A 20711-nucleotide genomic window follows, 5' to 3' on the forward strand; every position below is an offset into this window, starting at 1 on the left:
CTTAATGGGATCTTCAAACATCAGCCGGAGATGGTTACAAAAACCCTGAAAATCGTCCAGCAGGGGGCTCGGTTGAGAGAGCAATGGAGTGGCCCACCTCGCTGCTGTGCCTGAGAGCAAGCTGATGATAAATCCCACCTTCGTCCGGTCGGTGGGAAAGTCCTCCGCTCTCAAGCTGATAAACAGCTGGCATTGGCCCAAGAACGCTGCAAACATAGCTTGTTTGCCATCAAACTTGTCTGGTGTAGCCACTGGACATTTCCTCCTTGGCTGGGCGGGGGGGGGGGGTTTGCAAGCCCCTGAAGCTGAGAGACCTGACCAGCCAGCAAAGCAATCAGTTGAGCCAACTGGGCCGTCTCAGCCTGTAGGTGCTCCATTGCAACTTAATGGAGTTTTGTTTGGGGCAGGAATCAATCTGTTCTGACCCCCTCCTCTTGTATACCAAGACACTCCGACACAAAGTCTCTTCAAAGATGTTAATTGACATACAGGTTCCACCTTGGCAGCAATCCAGTCTGCCAAGGTCAAAATAGCACTCTGGGCAGCAATCCAGCTACAGCGACACCCCTTGGCAGCAATCCAGCTACCAAGCTCCAGATAATCACTTTAGCAGCCAAGGTCCAGGGAACAGATTGACAGTAATCCAGGTAAAACCTTTAGCAGCAATCCAGCCTGCCAAAGTACGACACAGATCTGAGCTTCTCCAACTCCAATGATCAGTTGATTCCTGCAAAGGGTGTGTCCACAAGCAGTCCCTTTATAGTCTGGAGAGGAGTCTAATGATCAGCAGCTGAGAGCCATTATCTCCTGTAATTGCTCAATTGCTCCTTACGCTGGGTAGCACGTCGGTAACGAGCATCTAATAGCTCACTGCTGATGTCTGACTCACTGTCCTGTGACTCCTCCCCACTGCTCCAAGGCATGACATCAGGAGCCCCCTTCCTTTGGCTTTCACCACTGCTCCATGCCTCAGGCGCCCCCTGGTGGCCAACCAGCCTCTCTGCGCCCTGCTCAGCGTCGGAACCCTTTCCAGGGTCCCCCACCTCCTCTTGAGCCGACTCAGAGGACACCTCGCTGTCGGAGTCTGGTGGCAACTCCAACGGCTCCTGCTGGGCCACAACCCAATATGTATGATCACTTGTTTAACATCCATATGCCCGGCTGTTTCTCCCCTGTGCCATGAACCTGCTTCCAAACTCTTTATCCAATATTGGTACTGTAGGAAGTTATCACCCAGCCCTCTCTCAGAAAAATGAAATATCCTAGGAAATATTGAAAAGGCAGAATATTATATTTTCCTGGATGTGAAAAAGGGAGAAACACATTTTAAACACAAAGTAAATTCCTGCAGCTTCCTGCCCATCCCCATTTTGTCAATGGGCCATTAAGAAGGCCAAGCTAGTCCACTTTACATAATAAAGAGTTCTCCCCATCAGCTCCAGGGGGATGGGATTAAGGCATGATAATATTGGCACTTTACTCAACTGACCACATGGCATCTGAACTCAACCAAACCTGGATTCAAAACTCAGCCTAGAGAGTTGCCTCTGCATGGGCCCATGTGAGTTTGACAACCAATCAGAATACATTCCTTACACAGGAACAGGAAACCATTAAAACCATCTTTCCAAGCAGCCTCCATGTCTCCAGTGTCTTTTTCTCCACTTGGAGCCGAACCCAGAAGGACATTTCTTCCAACAGTACAAACATTCAGTTCAGGTCTAGATCTACAGGTCTACAAATAAAGCAAGCATGCAAAATACCACTGTGTTGGATTTCCTAGGCTTATCCCATTTGCCTTAGAGCAAATATTCCTCAATTCTCAGCCCTGCTGATATGTGTGCTCCTGCCCATTTTGTGCCTTAGGCATTTTTTCAATAAAGTACAGTCCTTGGTCATGCAAAGACTGCTAATTCACTCCATCCATACTACATTTCATTAATGAGGGACTTTAGGACAGATCAATGTTTGAGGACCTCTAAAGCCATGATGGCGAACCTATGGCATGCAGAGCCATCTCTCCAGGCACACATGACATTGCCTGTTGCTCTTCAGGGTTCCGGTGTGCACATGCGAGCTGGCCAGCTGGTCTTTAACACACGCAGCAGTGCCAGAAACCGGAAGAGCAGCATCCAGTGCACATTCGTGCGCCGGGAAGATTATTTTCCGGTTTCCAGCACATGCATGTGCACTGGCCAGCTTCATGCACGCATGCATGCCAGAAACTGGAAGGCCAGCTGGCCGGTGCCCATGTGTGCACCAGAAACTGGAAAATCATCTTCCTGGTGCGCACATGAGCACTAGGTGGCTGCTCTTCTGGTTTCTGGCATGTACATGTGCGTTCCCGTTTCTCCACTTGGTGCCAAAAGGTTCGCCAACACTGCTCTAAAGTATTATGGTGGTTTGGGTTTATCTATTTATATGACAGACAACTGAATCAAACTGCATTGATGCAACACATGTTCTGTTTAGAATATGAACATGAGGCATGTTCCCATGACCAAGGGAGAAGAGGTGCTAAAAAGCCTATGTGTATTGCAACTGTAGATTCTCAATTGCTGCTTGGTTAGTTTAGTTTCATTTTCTGTCTGTGAGTGTTATGACCCTCTCCCTCCTACCATGCATTTTTTGCACATAATCAATTTCACAATCACATTTTATTAAAGAACCAGTCACCTCAATTTTATAACCCGTTATCTCCTTTACAAAGCATTAAAAACTCTGCAGCTTTCCCCCTCCTTATTTAAATAATATAGTCTTCAGTGATTAGATGACCCCCTTCGAAAGTGGCTTGCAATTTGGTAACAAATTGTACTGCCAGAACTTATCAGGAAAAATGAGATTTTGAAAAGAAAAGTATCAGAAAAAGAGGTCAGTCATGATGAATCCTGTAATCCACCAATACAATTTTGCTGTTGGGAAACAACACCTATGTGTGTCCCTCCTTGGGTTGCCGTATTTTTCAGAGTATAAGACACACCGGAGTATAAGACGCACTTTCCCCCTCCCCTAAAAGAAGGTGAAAATTTGGGTCATCTTATACACTGAATGTAGCCCCACCCACCTGCAGGCCCCCATCCTTCGGCCATTTTCAACTCTGTGCATTGTGTTTTAGACCTATTCCAGTCTGCAGGGATTGCCACAGACCATTGCTGCTTCTATGCCTCACGTTTTTGGCCTCTGTGCCTCATGTTTTCAGCCTCCAAATGCTCCGTTTATGACCCGTGCTGCGAGAATCACCAGAGCACATCGCCGCTGCCTGGAGCCACCCGAAAACGCAACTTGCAGAGGCCACAAATGCGAGGCACGGAGGCAGCAATGGTCTGTGGCAATCCCTGCAGCTGGAACAACTGATTGGGGTTATTCCAGGAGGCTGATCCACCTGCCAATCAGCTGCTCATAATATACTGAAGCTGACCTGGCTGTTCACTATTTGCTGCAAGGACGTGTCAGAGTTTGCAGCAGCAATCGCATCCAGAAAGAACACATAAGTAACTGATTCAGCAGGATTCAATAATGTGTCTTTATATATAATATAACACATAAAGTACAATACCAAAAGGAGATTTTCAAATGTGGTAGTAAATACAAGCAAAACACAAGCAGAGGAGAAGAGTTTTAGTTTCAGTTTCAGAGCTGCAGACTAGTTTGCAGCTTTTGTACAGAAGTTAACCTAAGTCACACCACAGCTCCTTGCAGTAAATACTGTTTCAGTTTCCAAACAACCCTAATTGGCTGACTTAGTTGCTCTGCCTATTCATTGGCTGACCTTGTTACCACATCTCTACCAGTCAGGAACTCTCTTACACACTGACAGGACACTAGCCAGATGAATATGGACGGATGGGTGCTGGATGGCAGAGGCAGTGTGTCTTATACACTGTCTTATAGACTGCATCTTATATTCAGAACATTTTTCACGAAAACGGGCCTGTTTTTTGTCAAAGGAAAGAGCATGCATAGCCTTTAGGCAGCTTATAGAGTGCTCCTGGCGGCTGGGGGGGGGGCAAAAATGAGCAGGGGCGGGGTTTTGGGAGGCCAAAAATGCTGTATTCAGTGTATAAGATGCACCCAGATTTTCACCCTCTTTTTTGAGGGGAAAAAGGTGTGTCTTATACTCTGAAAAATACGGTAATTCTCTCACTTTAGTTAGTAATCCTAAATCTAAATATGAACTTTATATACCATATTTTCCAGAGTATAAGATGCTCTGGAGTATAAGACACACCTTAGTTTTTGGGGAGGAAAAAAAAAACTGCCTCTGCCTACCAACATCCATCCATCCATACTGGCTAGTGTTCTGTCAGTGTGTGTGAGAGTTCCTAACTGGCAGAAACGTTACCACAAGGTCAGCCAATGAATAGGCATAGCAACTAAGTTGCGTTTTCGGGTGGTTCCAGACAGCGGCGATGTGCTCTGGTGATTCCCGCAGCCTTCAACGGGTCTAAAATAGAGCATTTGGAGTCTGAAAACACGAGGCACAGAGGCCAAAAATGCAAGGCATGGATGCAGTGATTGTCTGTGGCAATCCTTGCAAACTGGAACAGGTCTAAAACACAACGTGCAGAGGTTGAAAATGGCTGAAGGGTGGGGGCCGGCAGGTGGGTGGGGCTACATTCGGTGTATAAAATGACCCAAAATTTCACCTTCTTTTAGGGGAGGGGGAAAGTGCTTACTCCAAAAGTAGTTTTTATTCCTTTGTCATAAGAACAAAGAAAATAAGATAATATGTACATAAAATATTATCTTGAAACACAATCTTTAAATGGCTTAGTTCAGAAGCCCATTCCAGTAGGCCAAATGTTTGGGAAGACATTAAAAAGATTTCCTAATACACCCTGAAAGATTTACCTGGAGCAGAGTTCTGAGATACTTTCAGGGAAAACATGCTTGCAGCCAATCCTGAGCCATAGGAGAAAACCCCAATTCTGGATCCAGCCAGCTGCTTGGCAGAATACCTGCAAAAAGTAGAGTAAATAAAATCCCAGGGGAAAGACCATATTTTTTCTCCAGTAACTTGTTTAATCTGCATATTGTTTCCCTATAAAACTATTCTTTTCTGAAGATGAAAAATATAAATTGTGCTAATTCATGCTGATATGGATGGGATGCAAAAATGTCTGGAAATCCTGAGGCCATGATGCGGTTATTGACCTTCTAATTACACTCAAATGTATTTGTTTCTCTAGAAAGAACAAAATAATGCATAAAATACATATAGAATGTCAATATGGAAAGGATAAATGGCTACTATAGCTCAATTTCAAGCAAAAAATTAAGCTACCCACTTCTAAACAGAGAGCAATGAACAGCTAAATCTAAATATCTGACATTGCTGTGATTTTTGTTAAAAAGGAAAAAATAAAATTTGGATATAAATCTATAAAAATATAAATGTATTGTTCAGATAAAAATTACTTCATATTGTAAGAATATTAGGGACCACCAATATATCTGGATGCATTAGCCCTAATACTTATTTAGAAGAATTCATTTCTACATATTTTAATAAGCAAGAGAGCCATTGAATTGTTACATAACTTTTATAAAACTTTAATATACTACTCTTAATACAGCATATTGAAGATTAGAAGGGAATCATATGTTTTCATTGACTCTTGGAGTGTGAGATCAGGCCTATAACTTACTGGGCCAAAAGAGATGCCAGGCAGCCATAGACTGATGGGGTATACATGTTGCCATTGTGGGCAGAAAGGAAAAGCGAGGGCTGCGTTTTCTGCTTGAACAGCTCCTGGCTGGCCTTCTGAAAAGCTTTGTCCACCTCCCTACTGGAATAGGTTTCTTCCAATTTCACATTACTGAAAGAGAGAAAGGACACTTAGTTCCTTACAGGTAAGTTGGACTAGACAGATAGATATATAATTCTAACATAAGGTACAACAATGAACAAAATTTCCCATTATATCAGATACTGATATTTTTTGTTAAAAAGGAAAAATATTTTATCCCAATAAAGAATTATGTGCCATGATTATTGTTTTATTACATTTTTTTCTTTGTTCTATTATATAAAATACAAAAAAAGGAAATTAAGGGAAGAAAAAAGAGTGGAAAAAATGGGGTGGGAGATTCAAGGGGGAAAAAGGAAAAGGGCATTGACTTCTGACTCTTCTTAGCACAGTAGAAGATAAAAACACTCCAACCTCAACTTTTTGCTTTTACACATTAATATTCTATAAGGAGAAATATTTCTGATCAACAAAACCAAAATCAAAGTTTAATCACAAGCACAAAATCCAAATGAGAATATTTTTCCTCTTTGAATAAAATAATCAGTTTAACCATTCCTGCTTTATCTTTATTAATTTTATTACTTTTCTATTGTTTACATTTATTAGTGCTTAATAAACATCGTGTTGTCTTAATATTTAATTTGCTTAACAATACAGATAACACCTTTAATCTCCACCCCTTTTTTCCAAACACTGGTAAAATAAGTTCCATGTTTGATAATATTCTGTGTCTTTCTTCCTTCTGTTTAATTTTCAGTGTAAGTCTATCCATTTTTGCACAATCTAGTATCTTCCTAATTATCTCTTCGTCTCACAGTGTTTCTTCATTTTTTCAATATTGTGCGAATATAATATTTGCTGCTGTTAAAACATGCAATATTAAATATATACTTTGCTTATCATTTTTTTCTGGTATTATGCCTAATAAAAATAGTTAAGGTTTAAAATCTGTATGTTTCCCTATCATATTTTCTATCCACCTATGTATTTGTGCCCAATTGTTTTTTGCTTTTACATACCATATTTGTTTTGAGTATAAGACACACCTTTTTTCCTCAAAAAAGAGGCTGAAAATCTGGGTGCGACTTATGCACCGAATACAGCATTTTTTGCCTCCTGAAGCCCTGCCCCTTCACCAAAATGGCTGTACATACTCTTAAGGAGGCTTTCAGAGAGCTCCTGGGGGCTGGGAGGGCAGAAAGGAGCAAAAAATGGACCGTTTTTTGCCCCCCCCAGCCCCCAGCAGCAAACTATAAGCCTCCATAAGGCTATGCATGGAATTTAGTTTGACAAAAAATGGGCCCATTTTCGTGAAAAAAGGGCCGTTTTGGGGAGGTATGCAGAGTGCAAAAACTTTTTTTTCCTTTTGGAAAGCTCTTTAAATGATTGATGAGAATTACATTGATCAAGTGCTGTGCCAGCAGAAACACATACCTATCTACTGTATTTCTCTCTCTATATCCCTCTCCCTATCTACCTACTTACACACACTCTCTCTCTCCCTACCTACCTACTGTATTTCTCTCTATATATTTCTCTTTCTCTCTATTCCTTTATCTACCTACCTAACTACTCTCTCTCTCTACCTACCTATCTACTGTATTTCTCTCTCATCTATCTCTTTCTATTTCTCTCTCTCTATCCCTCTACCTACCTAATTTAAACTTATTTAAACTTATATTACCTACCTACCTACCTACCTATCTACACTCTCTCTATCTTTATTTCTCTCTCTCTCTATCCCTTTATCTACCTACCTACCTAACTATTCTCTCTCTCCCTACCTACCTACCTACTGTATTTTTCTCTCTTTCTCTCCCTGTCTATCCCTCTACCTACCTACCTACCTACTTTTTTTAAAAAAATGCCTCTTCAAAACCTTGGTGCATCTTATACCCCGGTACGTCTTATACTCCGAAAAATATGGTAAGTCCACCACATATGATAAAATGTCCTCCTTTTTTGGTTACATTCCCAACATTTGCTGGACATATTTTTAAACATTTTAGCTAACCTAGCAGGTGGCAAATGCCATCTATAAAACATTTTATATAAATTTTCTTTATCAGAAATTGCTATTGTTAATTTATAGTTCCTTTCACATATGTTTTGCTATTTCTCTAATTCTATGTTAAAGCCAAAGTTTTTTTCTCATTGTACCATTGTGTCTTTTACTTGTTCGTCCCCTATTTTCCAGTTTAGTAAGAAATTATAGATTTTCTTAATTAGTTTTTCATCAGAGTTCAAGAGTATCTGATCAAAGGGTGTTTGTCCTTTATAGAAGCCATACTTTTTCATATCTTTATCATAACTAGATTGTATTTGCAATTGAGACCACCATGATAGTATAATACAGTGGTGGGTTCCTATTGGCATTACCACTGGTTCTGTGAGCGCATGCTTCGCACACGCGCATGCCAGACACACACTGCGTGCATGTGCAATTGAATGAAAAATCCTGAGAAAAAAAGGAAAAGAGCTGAGGAGCGGCAATTCAAGCTGCCGCCCCAGATCAGCTGGGCTTCAGAAGTATAACCCAGGGGTGGATGGGCAGGGCCACTTTCAAGGGAACAGAGAACCGGTTCGCTCTTTATTTGAAGGCAGCATTACCATTTCAGGAGAACTGGCCTGAACCGGTAGGAACCCACCACTGGTATAGTACCCTGGTCTTCAAGCTCTTGCTTATATTTTAATTTCCCTTCAATGTCCAAGATGTCTTTAAATGTCACAATTTTTTTTAACTTCACCAGATTTGGATATATAAAGTCTTCCATCATTGAGAGCCATTCTGGTATTTTCAAATATATCTTAGGTTTTATTTTTTCCCATACAGATAATAGTGAGTTTCTTATGTAGTGATTTTGAAAGTATCTGTGAATTTTATTCTTCTCATACCATAAGAAGGTGCGCCATCCCAGTTTTAAATCATATCCTTCTAAATATAGCAGTCTCTTGTGCCTGAGGGTTATCCATTCTTTTATCCATGTTATCACACATGCTTGGTAGTATAGGCACCAGTCTGTTAACTCAAACCCTCCATTTTCTTTAGATTCTTGCAATGTTTTCTATTTAATTCTCGCTTTTTTCTCTTGCCAGATAAATTTCAAGATCAGTTTATTCAAACCATCAAAGAATTTCTTTTCAATTTTTATAGGAACTGTTTGGAACAGGAAAAGCAATTTTGGTAGGATATTCATTTTTACAGTAGCAATCCTTCCCAACATTGATAGATGGAGATTTTTTTCCATTTTTCCAAATCTACTTTTATTTGCTTAAATAGTTTTACATAAGGTTTTTGACTATAACTAGTTTTTTCTCAGTTTATTTTCAGCCCCGCTACCTCTCCAAACTCTTCTGTCTTTTTTTAATAGTTTAGGAATTGTCTCTAATGGTTCTTCTATAATGAAAAATAATCTGAAAACACTTGTAATTTATATCTTAGCTCTCTAATCTGCATTCATTTAATTTCTGGATTTTGTCTAATATTCCTGTTCAAGACTTCCAAAGTCAATATAAATAGTAAAAGCAATAGCGAGCATCTTTGTCTTGTTCCTTAATATAGTTTCCCAATTTTGGGGCATTCTATGAGTTTATAGTGTTGTTTGTTTATGCATTCTTTTTTGCAGGCAAATTATTTCTGTGTCCAATTATGAAAAATTGTGTAAAAAAATCTTCTTTTAGAAGAAGAGTGTAGTCTGTTTATATTCATTGAGAGGATCCCGTTTCCTTTCTCCATCTTGCTTATATTTGGGGTTTGATTTCCTAGTGGTTCTTTTCTGTTTTTGTTCTTTTACTGGTCCCTCTTCTTCTTGGTTTGTATTTTATTTCTCTTTGTCTTCTTCTTCACTTTGTATCACTATCTCTTCTATCATTCTGATGTTGGATAGCCATTTGTCTGAAACAGTATAGGGTTTCCTGCCTAGGCAGGGGGTTGGACTAGAAGACCTCCAAGGTCCCTTCCAACTCTGCTGTTGTATTGTATTGTATTGTATTGTATCGTATCGTATCGTATCGTATCATATTATTATTTCTCCATGTTCTTTTTAAAATTCCTTATGTTCTTGTGGGCCTTGTGTTTTCCCTCTAAAAATGCTTGCATGTCTCATAAAAATCTGCTGCCTTAAAGGTAGAGTCCAATCTATATCTTCTGGAGTTCCAATTAATTAGGATCTCCCTGGAACCAGCCATCTTAAATGTATTCCTTTTTCATTTAGTTTCATAGTCAAGAATTTATATCATTTTCTTAGATATCTTATCTTTCAAGGAATCTGTTTCAGCACCTTGAACTCCTTGTTTCTGTATTGCAGTGGTTGTTTTCTCACTTTTTTCAATATTTCATTACTTATTGTTCTCTTCACAAAGCTAATCTCCCTGAACACTTTGTGTCTTCTTGCATAGTTTGAGTTGAGTCTGTAAATTTGACCAATCTCTTCTTCTATTATGTTTTTCTCAGTTTGCAGTGCTTCCACCAGCAGGTTTGAAACCAGTTCCATTAAATCTTCCTCATTGTCTTCAGGTATATTCTGAAGTCTTAATGTATATGAGGCTTTCTCCATGTCCAATGTTGCCACTGCATCTTCCGGATTTTTATTTGCTTGTGCCAATATTTGGTTTTCTTCTTTTATTTCTTCCATCTTTTTTCCATCCAGCGTCTCATGGGTGATGGGCCAAATACACTGAAGCTGTTCATTACAGTCCACTAAGGATGGGATCTGGGGTTTCCCCTGGGGCAGTTCTGGAATGGGTACAAAGTCCTGATCAGAAGCTACTTTAAACAGGTTGAAATTGATGCTACTGTGGATCGAGTTATTGTAAGTGACTTCTGCAAAAGGCAGCAAGTCGGCCCAATTGTCCTGCTGATAGTTTACATAGCACCTAAGATACTGTTCCAGAACCGAGTTCGTACATTCACAGGCCCCATTAGTTTGAGGGTGCTGGGTGGAGCTTAGACTCTGGGTGGAGCTTAACAACGTCAGGAACTCCCTCCACAAGTGGGAGGTAAATTGTACCCCCTTATGCAAAATGATGCGGTCAGGAACCCTGTTCAACCTATACACATGTTGAATAAATAATTTGGTGAGTGTTTTTGTGGAATGGTACAAAGTGCACCTGCTCGGAAAATAGGTCTGTGATCACCCAGATTACTGTGTTCCCCCCGCTCTCAGATAGTTCAACAATGAAGTCCATGGCAATGGTGAAATTCAAAAATTTTCCCTACCGGTTCTGTGGGTGTGGCTTGGTCATATGACTGGGTGGGAGTGGCTTGGTGGTCATGTGACTGGGCAGGCATGGCTTGGTGCACCAAGCAGGAACCTCACAGAGTCACAGAGAGCTCAAAAACAAACTATCAAACTTTACACAAAAATAACACAAAAGCTATACAACTGATTCACACACAATGCAAAAGCAGCTGGACTTCACACAAAATGGCCCCTGCAACAGAGAGCTCAAAAACAATCTATCTCACTTTACACAAAAATAACACAAAAGCTACACAATTGACTCACACACAATTTCACACATGATCAGCTGTGACAATCAGCTGTGCCACATGATTGCGGAAACCTTTTTTTGCGGAAGCATGTTTTACTACTGGTTTGGGCAAATAGATAGTAAAATGCTTTAAAAGGTTTTTAAAAGCTTCTGATGATCAGCTGTGCCTCGCGATCGTTGGAACCTGTTTTTTTTTCACTTTTTAAAGCATTTTTTTAACTACTGGTTGAGGCAAACCCATAGCAGTTTTACTACTGGTTCGGGCAAACTGGCCCAAACCGGTAGCATTTCACCCCTGGTCCATGGATATTTCTTTCCATTGGGTACTAGGACTGGCAACACTCTGGAGGAGACAGCAGGCTTCCCAGGGGGCCTCATAGCAGAAGCACACACAGGACAACTGACCACATACGTTTCTATGTCCTTTTTCAATGAGGGCTACCAGAACTGCCATTTGACTAGGTGTAAAGTTTTCACGAAGCCAAAGTGAAGCTTTCAAATCATGGGCCCATTGCAGCACAGTTCCGCTATGACTGGCGGGGATGTACAGTTTAGCTAGGTCACCTCACATAGTGCACTCGTTTGAGTGGGACAGGAACCAGTCATCGCTTTTCAGCGCTCCTTTCAGCTCCTCGCTTAAGTCACTGGGAAGGCTGAGGTCTGCTTTCTACTGGGCTCTGGTGACCACTAGGGCAGCCAGTTGTGAGGAGGGGATAATTGAATGGATTACTTGTGGCCGAGCACTATTGTACTGGGGCAATCTACATAAAGCAGCTGCCATAAAGTTCTCTCCCCCCCCCCAGGAAGGTAGGGCAAGGACAAATTAAAACAGTTAAAGTGTTGCACCCAACAAATTTGCTTAGGTAACAGTTTTCAGGGCATTTTTATAGCTTCCAGTTTTTCATGGTCAGTCCACACTCAAAAGGTGTTTTGCCCATTCAATGAAATGCCTTCAAGTTAATAGGGCCCATCGGACAGCAAATGCTTCCTTCTCCTATATTGCCCATCTCCTTTCAGTTTCAGTTAATTTCCTGGAGATGTAAGCGCAGGATTGTAAGGCCCCAGAGGCATTTGCCTGCAATAACATGGCCCCCACAGCCACATCACTGGCATCAGCCCGGAGTACAAAGGGGACATCCATGTCAGGATGTTTAAGGACAGGTTGAGCTGCAAATAGCTGCTTAAGTTTCTCAAAGGCTGCTTGGCATTCCACTGTCTATTTGAGGGAACAGCTAGGCTTTGGCTTAACTTCTCCCTTTGTCTTTAGGAGGTTGGTAATAGGTAACACAATTTTAGCAAAGGTGGGGATGAATTATTGATAAAAGTTTGCAAAACCTAGAAAGCTTTGCAAATGCTTTCTGGTGCAGTGAGCACCCACTCCATGACCGCATGCACCTTCTCAGGGTCCATTTCTATGCCCAAATGGGATATGCGGTAACCCAAATAGTTAATTTTATCCTGGTGAAATTCGCAGTTTGACAATTTGGCATACATTTCAGTAGCCCTGAGTTTTTTCAGGACTTGAGCACACTAACTTTACATGTTCCTCCACAGTTTCAGTGTAATTAAGAATGTCATCTAGGTAAACCAGGATTCCCTTGCACAAATGGTCATGCATCACCTCATTGATCAATTACATGAACACAGCAGGTGCCCCTTGTAATCCAAACGGGAGCATCTTGAACTGGAAGCAAGGGCAATTGAAAGAGGTTTTCCACTCATCTCCCTCCTTAATGTGGACTCTGTAATAAGCATCTCTCAAGTCCACCTTAGTAAAGATTTTTCCTTTGGCTAGATGAGGCAACATTAGGGGTAGCGGGTAAACATTCTCCACACACACTGCATTGAGACCTTTATAATCAATGCATAAGTGAAGAGAGCCATCCCTTTTCTCATGAAACAACACTGGGGCAGCCATCCGCAGCCTAGCTGATTGGATGAAGCCCTAGCTGATTGGATGAAGTCTTTTTTCGTCAATAAAGGCCCACAGTTCCCCCAGCTCATGGGGTCATTGGGTAGATCTTTTGCTTAGGGAGTTTCATCCCAGGGAGGATTTCTATGCTGCAATCCATGAGGCAATGGGGTGGGAGCACATCCAAGCCCCTCTTGCTGAATGCTTCCTTGAGGTCCCAGTATTCTTTTGGGATATTCTCCTCACCGTCTAGGCACTTGCTCGCTACAGCTCCTAGCTCTCTCGTGGCAGTGGCTCTGGGTGGGGCTTCCCCTCCCCATCCTCCCATCTGGATGGAACAGATTTGTAAAAGCCCCTTCCTGCAATTCATATGGTGTTTCTATTTTGGGAGCCAAGGTAATCCAAGCAAGAGGGATTGTTCCATTCCAGGCGCTATGATGAAACTCAGTGTCTCTCTGTGATCCCCATCTACATCTCCTGTCAGGCCTGGAAGCCATCTTTTGCATTGGGCCTTCAGACCTCCCACTTTTAGTGCTGTGGGAAAATGGGAGGGGGAGTTGTATGGACTACGGTAGATAAATAGTCATAATAACATTCCTTTCTTAGAGAGTCAAGGACATCTTGCCCTGCACCTGAGGGGTATGACTAGGAAGCCTCTCCAGTTGGGCTGGTGCCTGATTGGGCCATGTGACAGACATGTGGGTGCTGGACAGGGACTTGGACTTTCATTTGGGTGGGGAAAACCTGGAAGCTTTCAGATTCATGTTTTTCCAGGTGTGCCAATATGACACCTCTAATAAAATCGAAATTTGAGGAACTTCAAGCATCGGATTCTTATTTCATTGGGGTGTTACTTGGAACCCTGACATTAACCTGAATCTCCTTTAAAACTCCACCTAGCACCCCGAAGCATTGGGATACTGTCTGGGGTCCTGGGCCCCAAACACTGACCTGGTACTGGGCGGCGTGAAGACTCAGGGAAGATGGAGGAAGACAAAGCAGCCATGGAGGAGCCACAGGGGCTGGGTCAGTGATTTATGTCGAGACCATCTACTCCCCTTCCCAAGCCATGGTGGAAGCAGAGATAGCCACAGAAGCAGAAGGCCAGCTCGATGCCCAGCTTAAAGCTGGATGCCCGGTGCCCAAGCAAGCTGCACAGCCACATCTCACTCTATGGGGCAAAACCATGAGAGCCATGCTACGCCAGGAGGTGATGGACAGGGTGATGCTGCCAAACCAGCATCAGGATGAGATTGAACAGAGCAGAGCAGGCCCAAGCCCTGGAATGGGGGGCATTGGGACCAGCAGTCCACAGGCACTTCCAAGAATGGGGTTTCCTGCCACCATCATGCAGCCAGTTATTGGTGGGCCTCCTGGAACAGTTCAGCCAACTCAACATGGGCAGCGCTGCTCAGCCCCAGGGGACTGGGCAACCCAGGTGGACTCTGGCTCAGCCCACATTCACCTTCCTGGGCATGGCAGCAGCACCACCACTGAGCGGAGAGTCTACCTCCTTCTACTCAGCACAAAACCAATTGTGCCACAGCCTCACGCCAGGCCTGAACCAGCAAGGGGGCACTCTTTACTGCCATCAGGTTGGCATAATAACCCAGCTTGGTGCTACAGGGACCACAAATGGGGTTGCTAGGTCCTAGAACATCGCCCCAGCAGCCAGTCCTCATGCTGCCTCCAGCCAACCAGATCCCACCTGGATGGGCATTCTTCCTCGGTCAGGGGTGGGTGCAATGCCAGTGGATGCCAGCTCCAATTAATAATAATAATAATAATAATAATAATAATAATAATAATAATAATAATAATAATAATAAATTTTTATTTGTTAGCCGCACCCTCTCCCGAAGGACTCGGGGCGGCGTACAATAAAAACACATAAAATATACAAATGAACAATACATATACAGATAAAAATAAACACATACACGTACGTACACATATACATGGAGGAGGTAACAAATATATAAAATAGAATTTACAATTGACAATTTAAAACACCCTCAATTAAATTACAAGATTTAAAAAACCCGTCAGGAGCGATAAGGTAAAACTATGGTTGAGCCAGGCCAGCTAATTGGAAGAGGTGGGTCTTGAGCTTTGCACAGAAGGAGCGGAGGTCAGAGGTAGTCCTGATATCAGGGGGGAGGTCATTCCACAGGGCTGGGCCCGTCACAGAGAAGGCTCTGCTCCTAGGCATCGCCCCCCGACACTGTTTGGTAGACGGCACCTGGAGAAGTCCCTCTCTGTGCGAGCGAATTGGTCGTAGGGATGTATGGGGCAGGATGCGATCCCGCAGGTAGCTAGGTCCTGTGCCATGGAGCGCTTTAAAGATCGTAATCAGAACCTTGAAACGCACCCGATAGACCACAGGAAGCCAGTGCAGCTCGCGCAGGAGAGGTGTCACATGGGAGTACCTTGTACTCCCCATAATCACCCGCGCGGCCGCATTCTGGACCAACTGCAGTCTCCGAGTGCATCTCAAGGGAAGCCCCATGTAGAGAGCATTGCAGTAGTCCAGGCGAGACGTCACCAGCACATGAGTGACTGTGCGTAAGGCATCCCGGTTCAATAGGGGGCGCAATTGGCGCACCAGGCGAACCTGGTGGAACGCTCCCTTGCCACGGCTGTCACATGGTCATCCATGGACAGCCGGGCATCCAGGAGGACGCCCAAATTGCGCGCCCGCTCCACGGGGGCCAGTTGTACGCCCCCAATGGCCAAAGATGGAAGCAATTGGTTGAACCGGGGGGCCGGAACCCACAGCCACTCCGTCTTGGAGGGGTTGAGCTTGAGTCGGTTGCCATCCATCCAGACCCGTACGGCTTCCAAGCACCGGGACATCACTTTGACGGCCTCGTTGGGGTGGTTCGGGGTGGAAATGTACAGCTGGGTATCATCAGCGTACAGATGATATCCCACCCCGAAACCACGAATGATCTCGCCCAGCGGCTTCATGTATGTGTTGAACAGGAGTGGCGAGAGGACCGACCCCTGTGGCACCCCGCAAGTGAGGGGGCTTAGGGTCGACCTCTGCTCCCCTGCCAACACACGTTGCGTCCGGCCGGAAAGGTAGGAGCCGAACCACCGCAAAACGGTGCCTCGAACCCCCAACCCCTCCAGTCGGTGCAACAGGATACCATGGTCGATGGTATCAAAAGCCGCCGAGAGGTCTAATAGGACCAGGATAGAGGAACAACCCCTATCTCTGGCCCTCCAGAGATCATCCACCAACGCGACCAAGGCCGTCTCCTTGCTGTGCCCGGGTCGGAAGCCGGACTGGCGCGGGTCTAATCATTTTCCTCCAGGTGTCGCGGAAACTGATAAGCTACCACACTCTCTACAACCTTCGCCAAAAAGGGAAGGTTGGAGACAGGACGATAATTGGCTAGCTCCTTAGGGTCCAGGGAAGGCTTCTTGAGTAAGGGTCTCACCACCGCCTCTTTCAAGGCGGCTGGAAGAGACCCCTCACCCAACGAAGCGTTCACTAGGCCCAGGAGCCAGTCGCGTGTAACCTCCCAGGATGCCAGTACAAGCCAGGAGGGGCACGGGTCCAGTAAACATGTGGTAGGTCGCAGCCGTCCACGCAGTCTGTCCAAATCCTCGATGGCAACCAAGTCAAACTCCTCCCAGAATGGTCTCTCAAGACTCGCCTCGGACGTCTCCACTAGACCACTGAAAGGGACCCATTCCTTCCGGATTTGAGCGATTTTATCCTGCAGATATTTCCCAAATTCCTCTGCCCTGCCCTGTAAAGGGACTTCCCGCGGCCTCTGAAACAGAAGGGAGCGGGACACCCGAAACAGGGCAGCAGGGCGGTTCTCTGCGGATGCAATGAGAGCGGCACAATATTGACGTTTGGCCGCTCTCAATGCCACAAGGTACATCCTTAAATGGGTTCGTACCTGTGCTCGGTCAAACTCGGAACGGGAGGATCTCCAACGACTCTCTAGGCGTCTCTTGCGGCGTTTCATCACCCTTAGCTCCTCGGTAAACCAAGGGGCCAGGGTGGATCGTTGCCGCCGGAGAGGCCGCAAAGGCGCCACTCGGTCTAAGGCCCCGGTAGTCGCATTATTCCACGCGACCACCAGGTCCTCTACCCGGGGGCGGGTCAGGGCTACAGGAGGTGGCCCAAGCTCCATCTGGAACCTATCTGGTTCCATCAGGCGCCTGGGGCGGAACCATCTGATGTCTTCCGGCTCCGCCTCCCCGCAGCGGGGGGTAGCACCAGGGAAGTCAAGCCGGAGAAGTGAGTGATCTGACCATGACAGGGGAGTGATGGTTAAATCCCCTACTCCCAGATCACTCAACCACTGGTCAGAGACAAAAACAAGGTCCAGCGTGTGGCCTCCCTCGTGTGTCGGGCCCTGGATCAATTGAGTCAGGTCCATGGCTGTCATGGAAGCCATGAACTCCCGAACCCCCTCGGACGCTTCTCCCACCGATGGCAGGTTAAAATCCCCCATCACTAAAAGTTTGGGGGTCTCAACCGCCACCGATGCGATTAGCTCGAGGAGTTCAGGCAGGGCCGCTGATGTATAGCGAGGAGCCAGGTATACTATCAGCAGGCCCAACTGTCTCCCAGGGCCCCACTTCACGACAAGGGACTCACACCCGGATGTCTGCGGCACAGTGGACTCCCTCGGCTCTAAGTCCTCCCGAATAATCACTGCTACCCCACCGCCCCTTCCCTGGGCCCGTGGCTGGTGAAATGCTCGGTAACCTGGTGGGCACATTTCCACGAGGGGTAAACCTCCCTCGTGGCCCAACCAGGTCTCCGTTATTCCTGCGAGGTCCGGCTCCCCCTCAAGAATTAGATCAAAAATGAGGGGGCCTTGTTGACAACAGACCTCGCATTGCATAACAACAGCCTCAGGCCCTGGGTCTGCAGCTCCTGACCACCTAGTACGCGGGGGTTGGTACAAGCGACCGGGTGTAACCAACAACCACGGTCTCCCAACCGACTACGGGTTCTTAATCTGTCCTCGCACCTGCCCCTCCCTACGACCGTTGGAATCAAAAAGCCCTGTATTGGAACGATATCCTCCCTCTCCTCCTCCCTTCCACTCCCTCCCCTCGCGACCACACCTAGTGACCTGGCTCTATCATCACTCCTGACCTGATCCGCCCACCCCCCAACCCTGGAACCCCTATAAACTCTTAAAAAACTCTTTACTAAAAAACCCCTCAAGTTACGCTTCCTCCACCTCTCTCTCAATTCTACAATCCTTGCTACCCCTGTAACCAATGCAGTTCCAGCCACCGGTCATGGCCCCGAAGCTGGTACCAGTCCAGCCAGCTCTGCATCAAATACAGTTCCAGCCACCGGCTGTGGCCCCACAGCTGGTACCAGTCCAGCCACTGGTGCAAGTCCAGCCACCAATGCAAGTGAAACCCCCAGCTGTGGCTCCCCCACCAATGCCGGCCCAGCAGCCCGTGCCAGGCCAATAGTCTGCAACAAGCCTCCTCCTCCGCAATTCAGAGCAATGTTTAATGGAAGCCCAAGAAAACTGGCTTACTTCCTCAACTGAGTCTGGGCCCACATCAATCGCTATGGGCATCAATACCCAACTAATCAGGACTTAATTTCAGCGATTGCAGATGGCATGAATGTGGGAGAGACAACGGAGTGGATAGCTGAACTACATGATGAGGAAGTCCCTGAGCTAGACGATGCAGATGAATTTGTCCAACATGCTCCAAGGTTAGTTTGAAGATCTGGCCCATCGAGTTGAAGCCAAGGGCCAGATCAAGGTGTTGAAGCAAGCAGGTCGACCTCCCAAGGAGTTAGTATGGGAGTTCTAAAGACTGGCTGGGGAACTGAGGGACTGGCCAGAGTGGCTCCTTGTTCATCATTTCACGGAGGACCTTGATCCAAACCTATGACAAGCATGTGACATCAGAACACATACAAGCTTGGTATAGCATAGCAATGGCCATGGATCTGGAGATCCACCCCTATAGGAAGCCGAATGTGGAAATACCAACAAGAAAGCCCCGGAGTAGCTGAACTCCTGCCAAACTGCCCAAAATGCCGCAGCCCACATTCTCTGGTGGGAATGTTACCAGTGTGGTCAATGCGGCCCAGAGCATCTAAATGTCTGCTTGCAGCCCGGTCCCCCAAACCTGGACTCTTACCCCAGGTAAGAAGGACCCCACAGAAGCCACCAGACACAGGGAAGATTGCCAGACTGGCTGTTAAATTTCTGCTCCTTCCAATTGAAGTGGAGAGAACCCCAGCCAGAGAATCCCTCTAGGCTCCGCTGAAGGGAGTAGTAGTGATGGCAACCCAATGGTAAGTGAAGCCATCCACCCTTTCACTATCAAGGCCCGGATAGTAGTGCCAGAAACGGGGGCTTGTTGCAGCTACAGAGCTAACAGCAGAGTCAGACAGTGAGGAGGTTGGTCCTGAAGTCTGGGGAAGGCTCAGACAAGGGCTCTGCATCAGAGGCAGAGAGGTGGCCATGGCCATCTGGTAGTTATGTGCTGCCTCTGGAGTCTGACATCAGTGAAGCAGAAAAACAATGGGAGCCTGTTCCCAGTGTGCGCATGCACATGCTCAGAGCTGCCAGAAGGCAAGAACAATTAAGAAAACAGGGTCGAATTGGGAGTAAGGCTTGGAGATGACTGGCCCCTCCCATAAGACATAAAAGGGGAGCGAATAGGGCATGAGCCTTTGCAGGAAGCAATTAGTTCATCTGGTCAGTTCAAACTTTGAGAAGTTCTGTTTGACTCTGCACTAAGTTTGGCAATTAAGTCTCTTAATAGTGAATGACTATAACTCACAGCCGTATAGGTAAAATAGGTTTTTTCGGACTAAGATTGTGATTTATGCTTTCTCAGGAAGCCTTGGTCGGAACAGCCCCTGCTGAGCTGCAGGAATCACAGTTGGTGTTGTAGAGAGCTCCCCCTGCTGCCTCTCCAGCTTCTTCACACTCAGGCAGGGCATGCTTCTCTGCAAGGGGCCCCTAAGCTCACTGGATCTCGAGAGCTTCATGAAGAAGTTGTAGAGCATGTGTCAACAGGAGGTCTTCTTTGTCGGCTTGTTGCAAGGCATCATCTCCCCGCTGGCATCTGGAGGAGCACCCCCCTGGGGGTTGCTCCTCCAGGACCTCCATACATCCTACGTTCAGTGACCATTTGGCTTGGACCAGTTTCTGCTCGAGCTGCAGCTCCTCCAGCCACTCTGTCTCCTCCCTGCAGCAGTGTTGCTGGGGGGAGGTCGACCCCACGGCTCCACAGTCTTCCTGGTTACTCCCGTGGGTTGACATTGTGTGCTCATCCCCTGCGGTAGACTAGGTCTCTGGGTTGGCTGATAATGCAGATCTTGCTTAATGTCAGGCCTGCCTCCATTCAAATCCCAAGAAATAACCACACACACCCCGACTCCATTGAAGTAGAGAAGAGATACTTTTACTGAGTTTGAAATGATAGCAGTGAAAGAAAAGCAAGATCTGAGCCAAAAGGTATGAAAGTTACATATTGGTTTCTTCTAACTCACCACAGTTTGCACCATTTGATCCTGAAACACAGACATGGGA

At 45.6% G+C, this 20711-nt stretch overlaps 1 protein-coding gene across 3 annotated transcripts in view; it reads right to left on the minus strand.

Moving 5' to 3' along the window:
• The window catches only part of HMGCS2 (3-hydroxy-3-methylglutaryl-CoA synthase 2), an 82604-nt gene that overhangs the window by 17934 nt on the left and 43959 nt on the right, over window positions 1–20711 (minus strand). For all 3 annotated transcript variants that reach the window (XM_081947141.1, XM_081947140.1, XM_081947139.1), the window contains 2 exons: window positions 5649–5819; window positions 4852–4958 (listed from right to left, as the gene is read on the minus strand). In XM_081947141.1, the coding sequence (XP_081803267.1) occupies window positions 4852–4958; window positions 5649–5819 (278 nt within the window). The remainder of the gene's footprint in view (window positions 1–4851; window positions 4959–5648; window positions 5820–20711) is intronic.

Source organism: Natrix helvetica (genome assembly GCF_964273705.1).
Source record: "Natrix helvetica genome assembly, chromosome: 3".
In the NCBI taxonomy this organism is placed as follows: Eukaryota; Metazoa; Chordata; class Lepidosauria; order Squamata; family Natricidae; genus Natrix; species Natrix helvetica.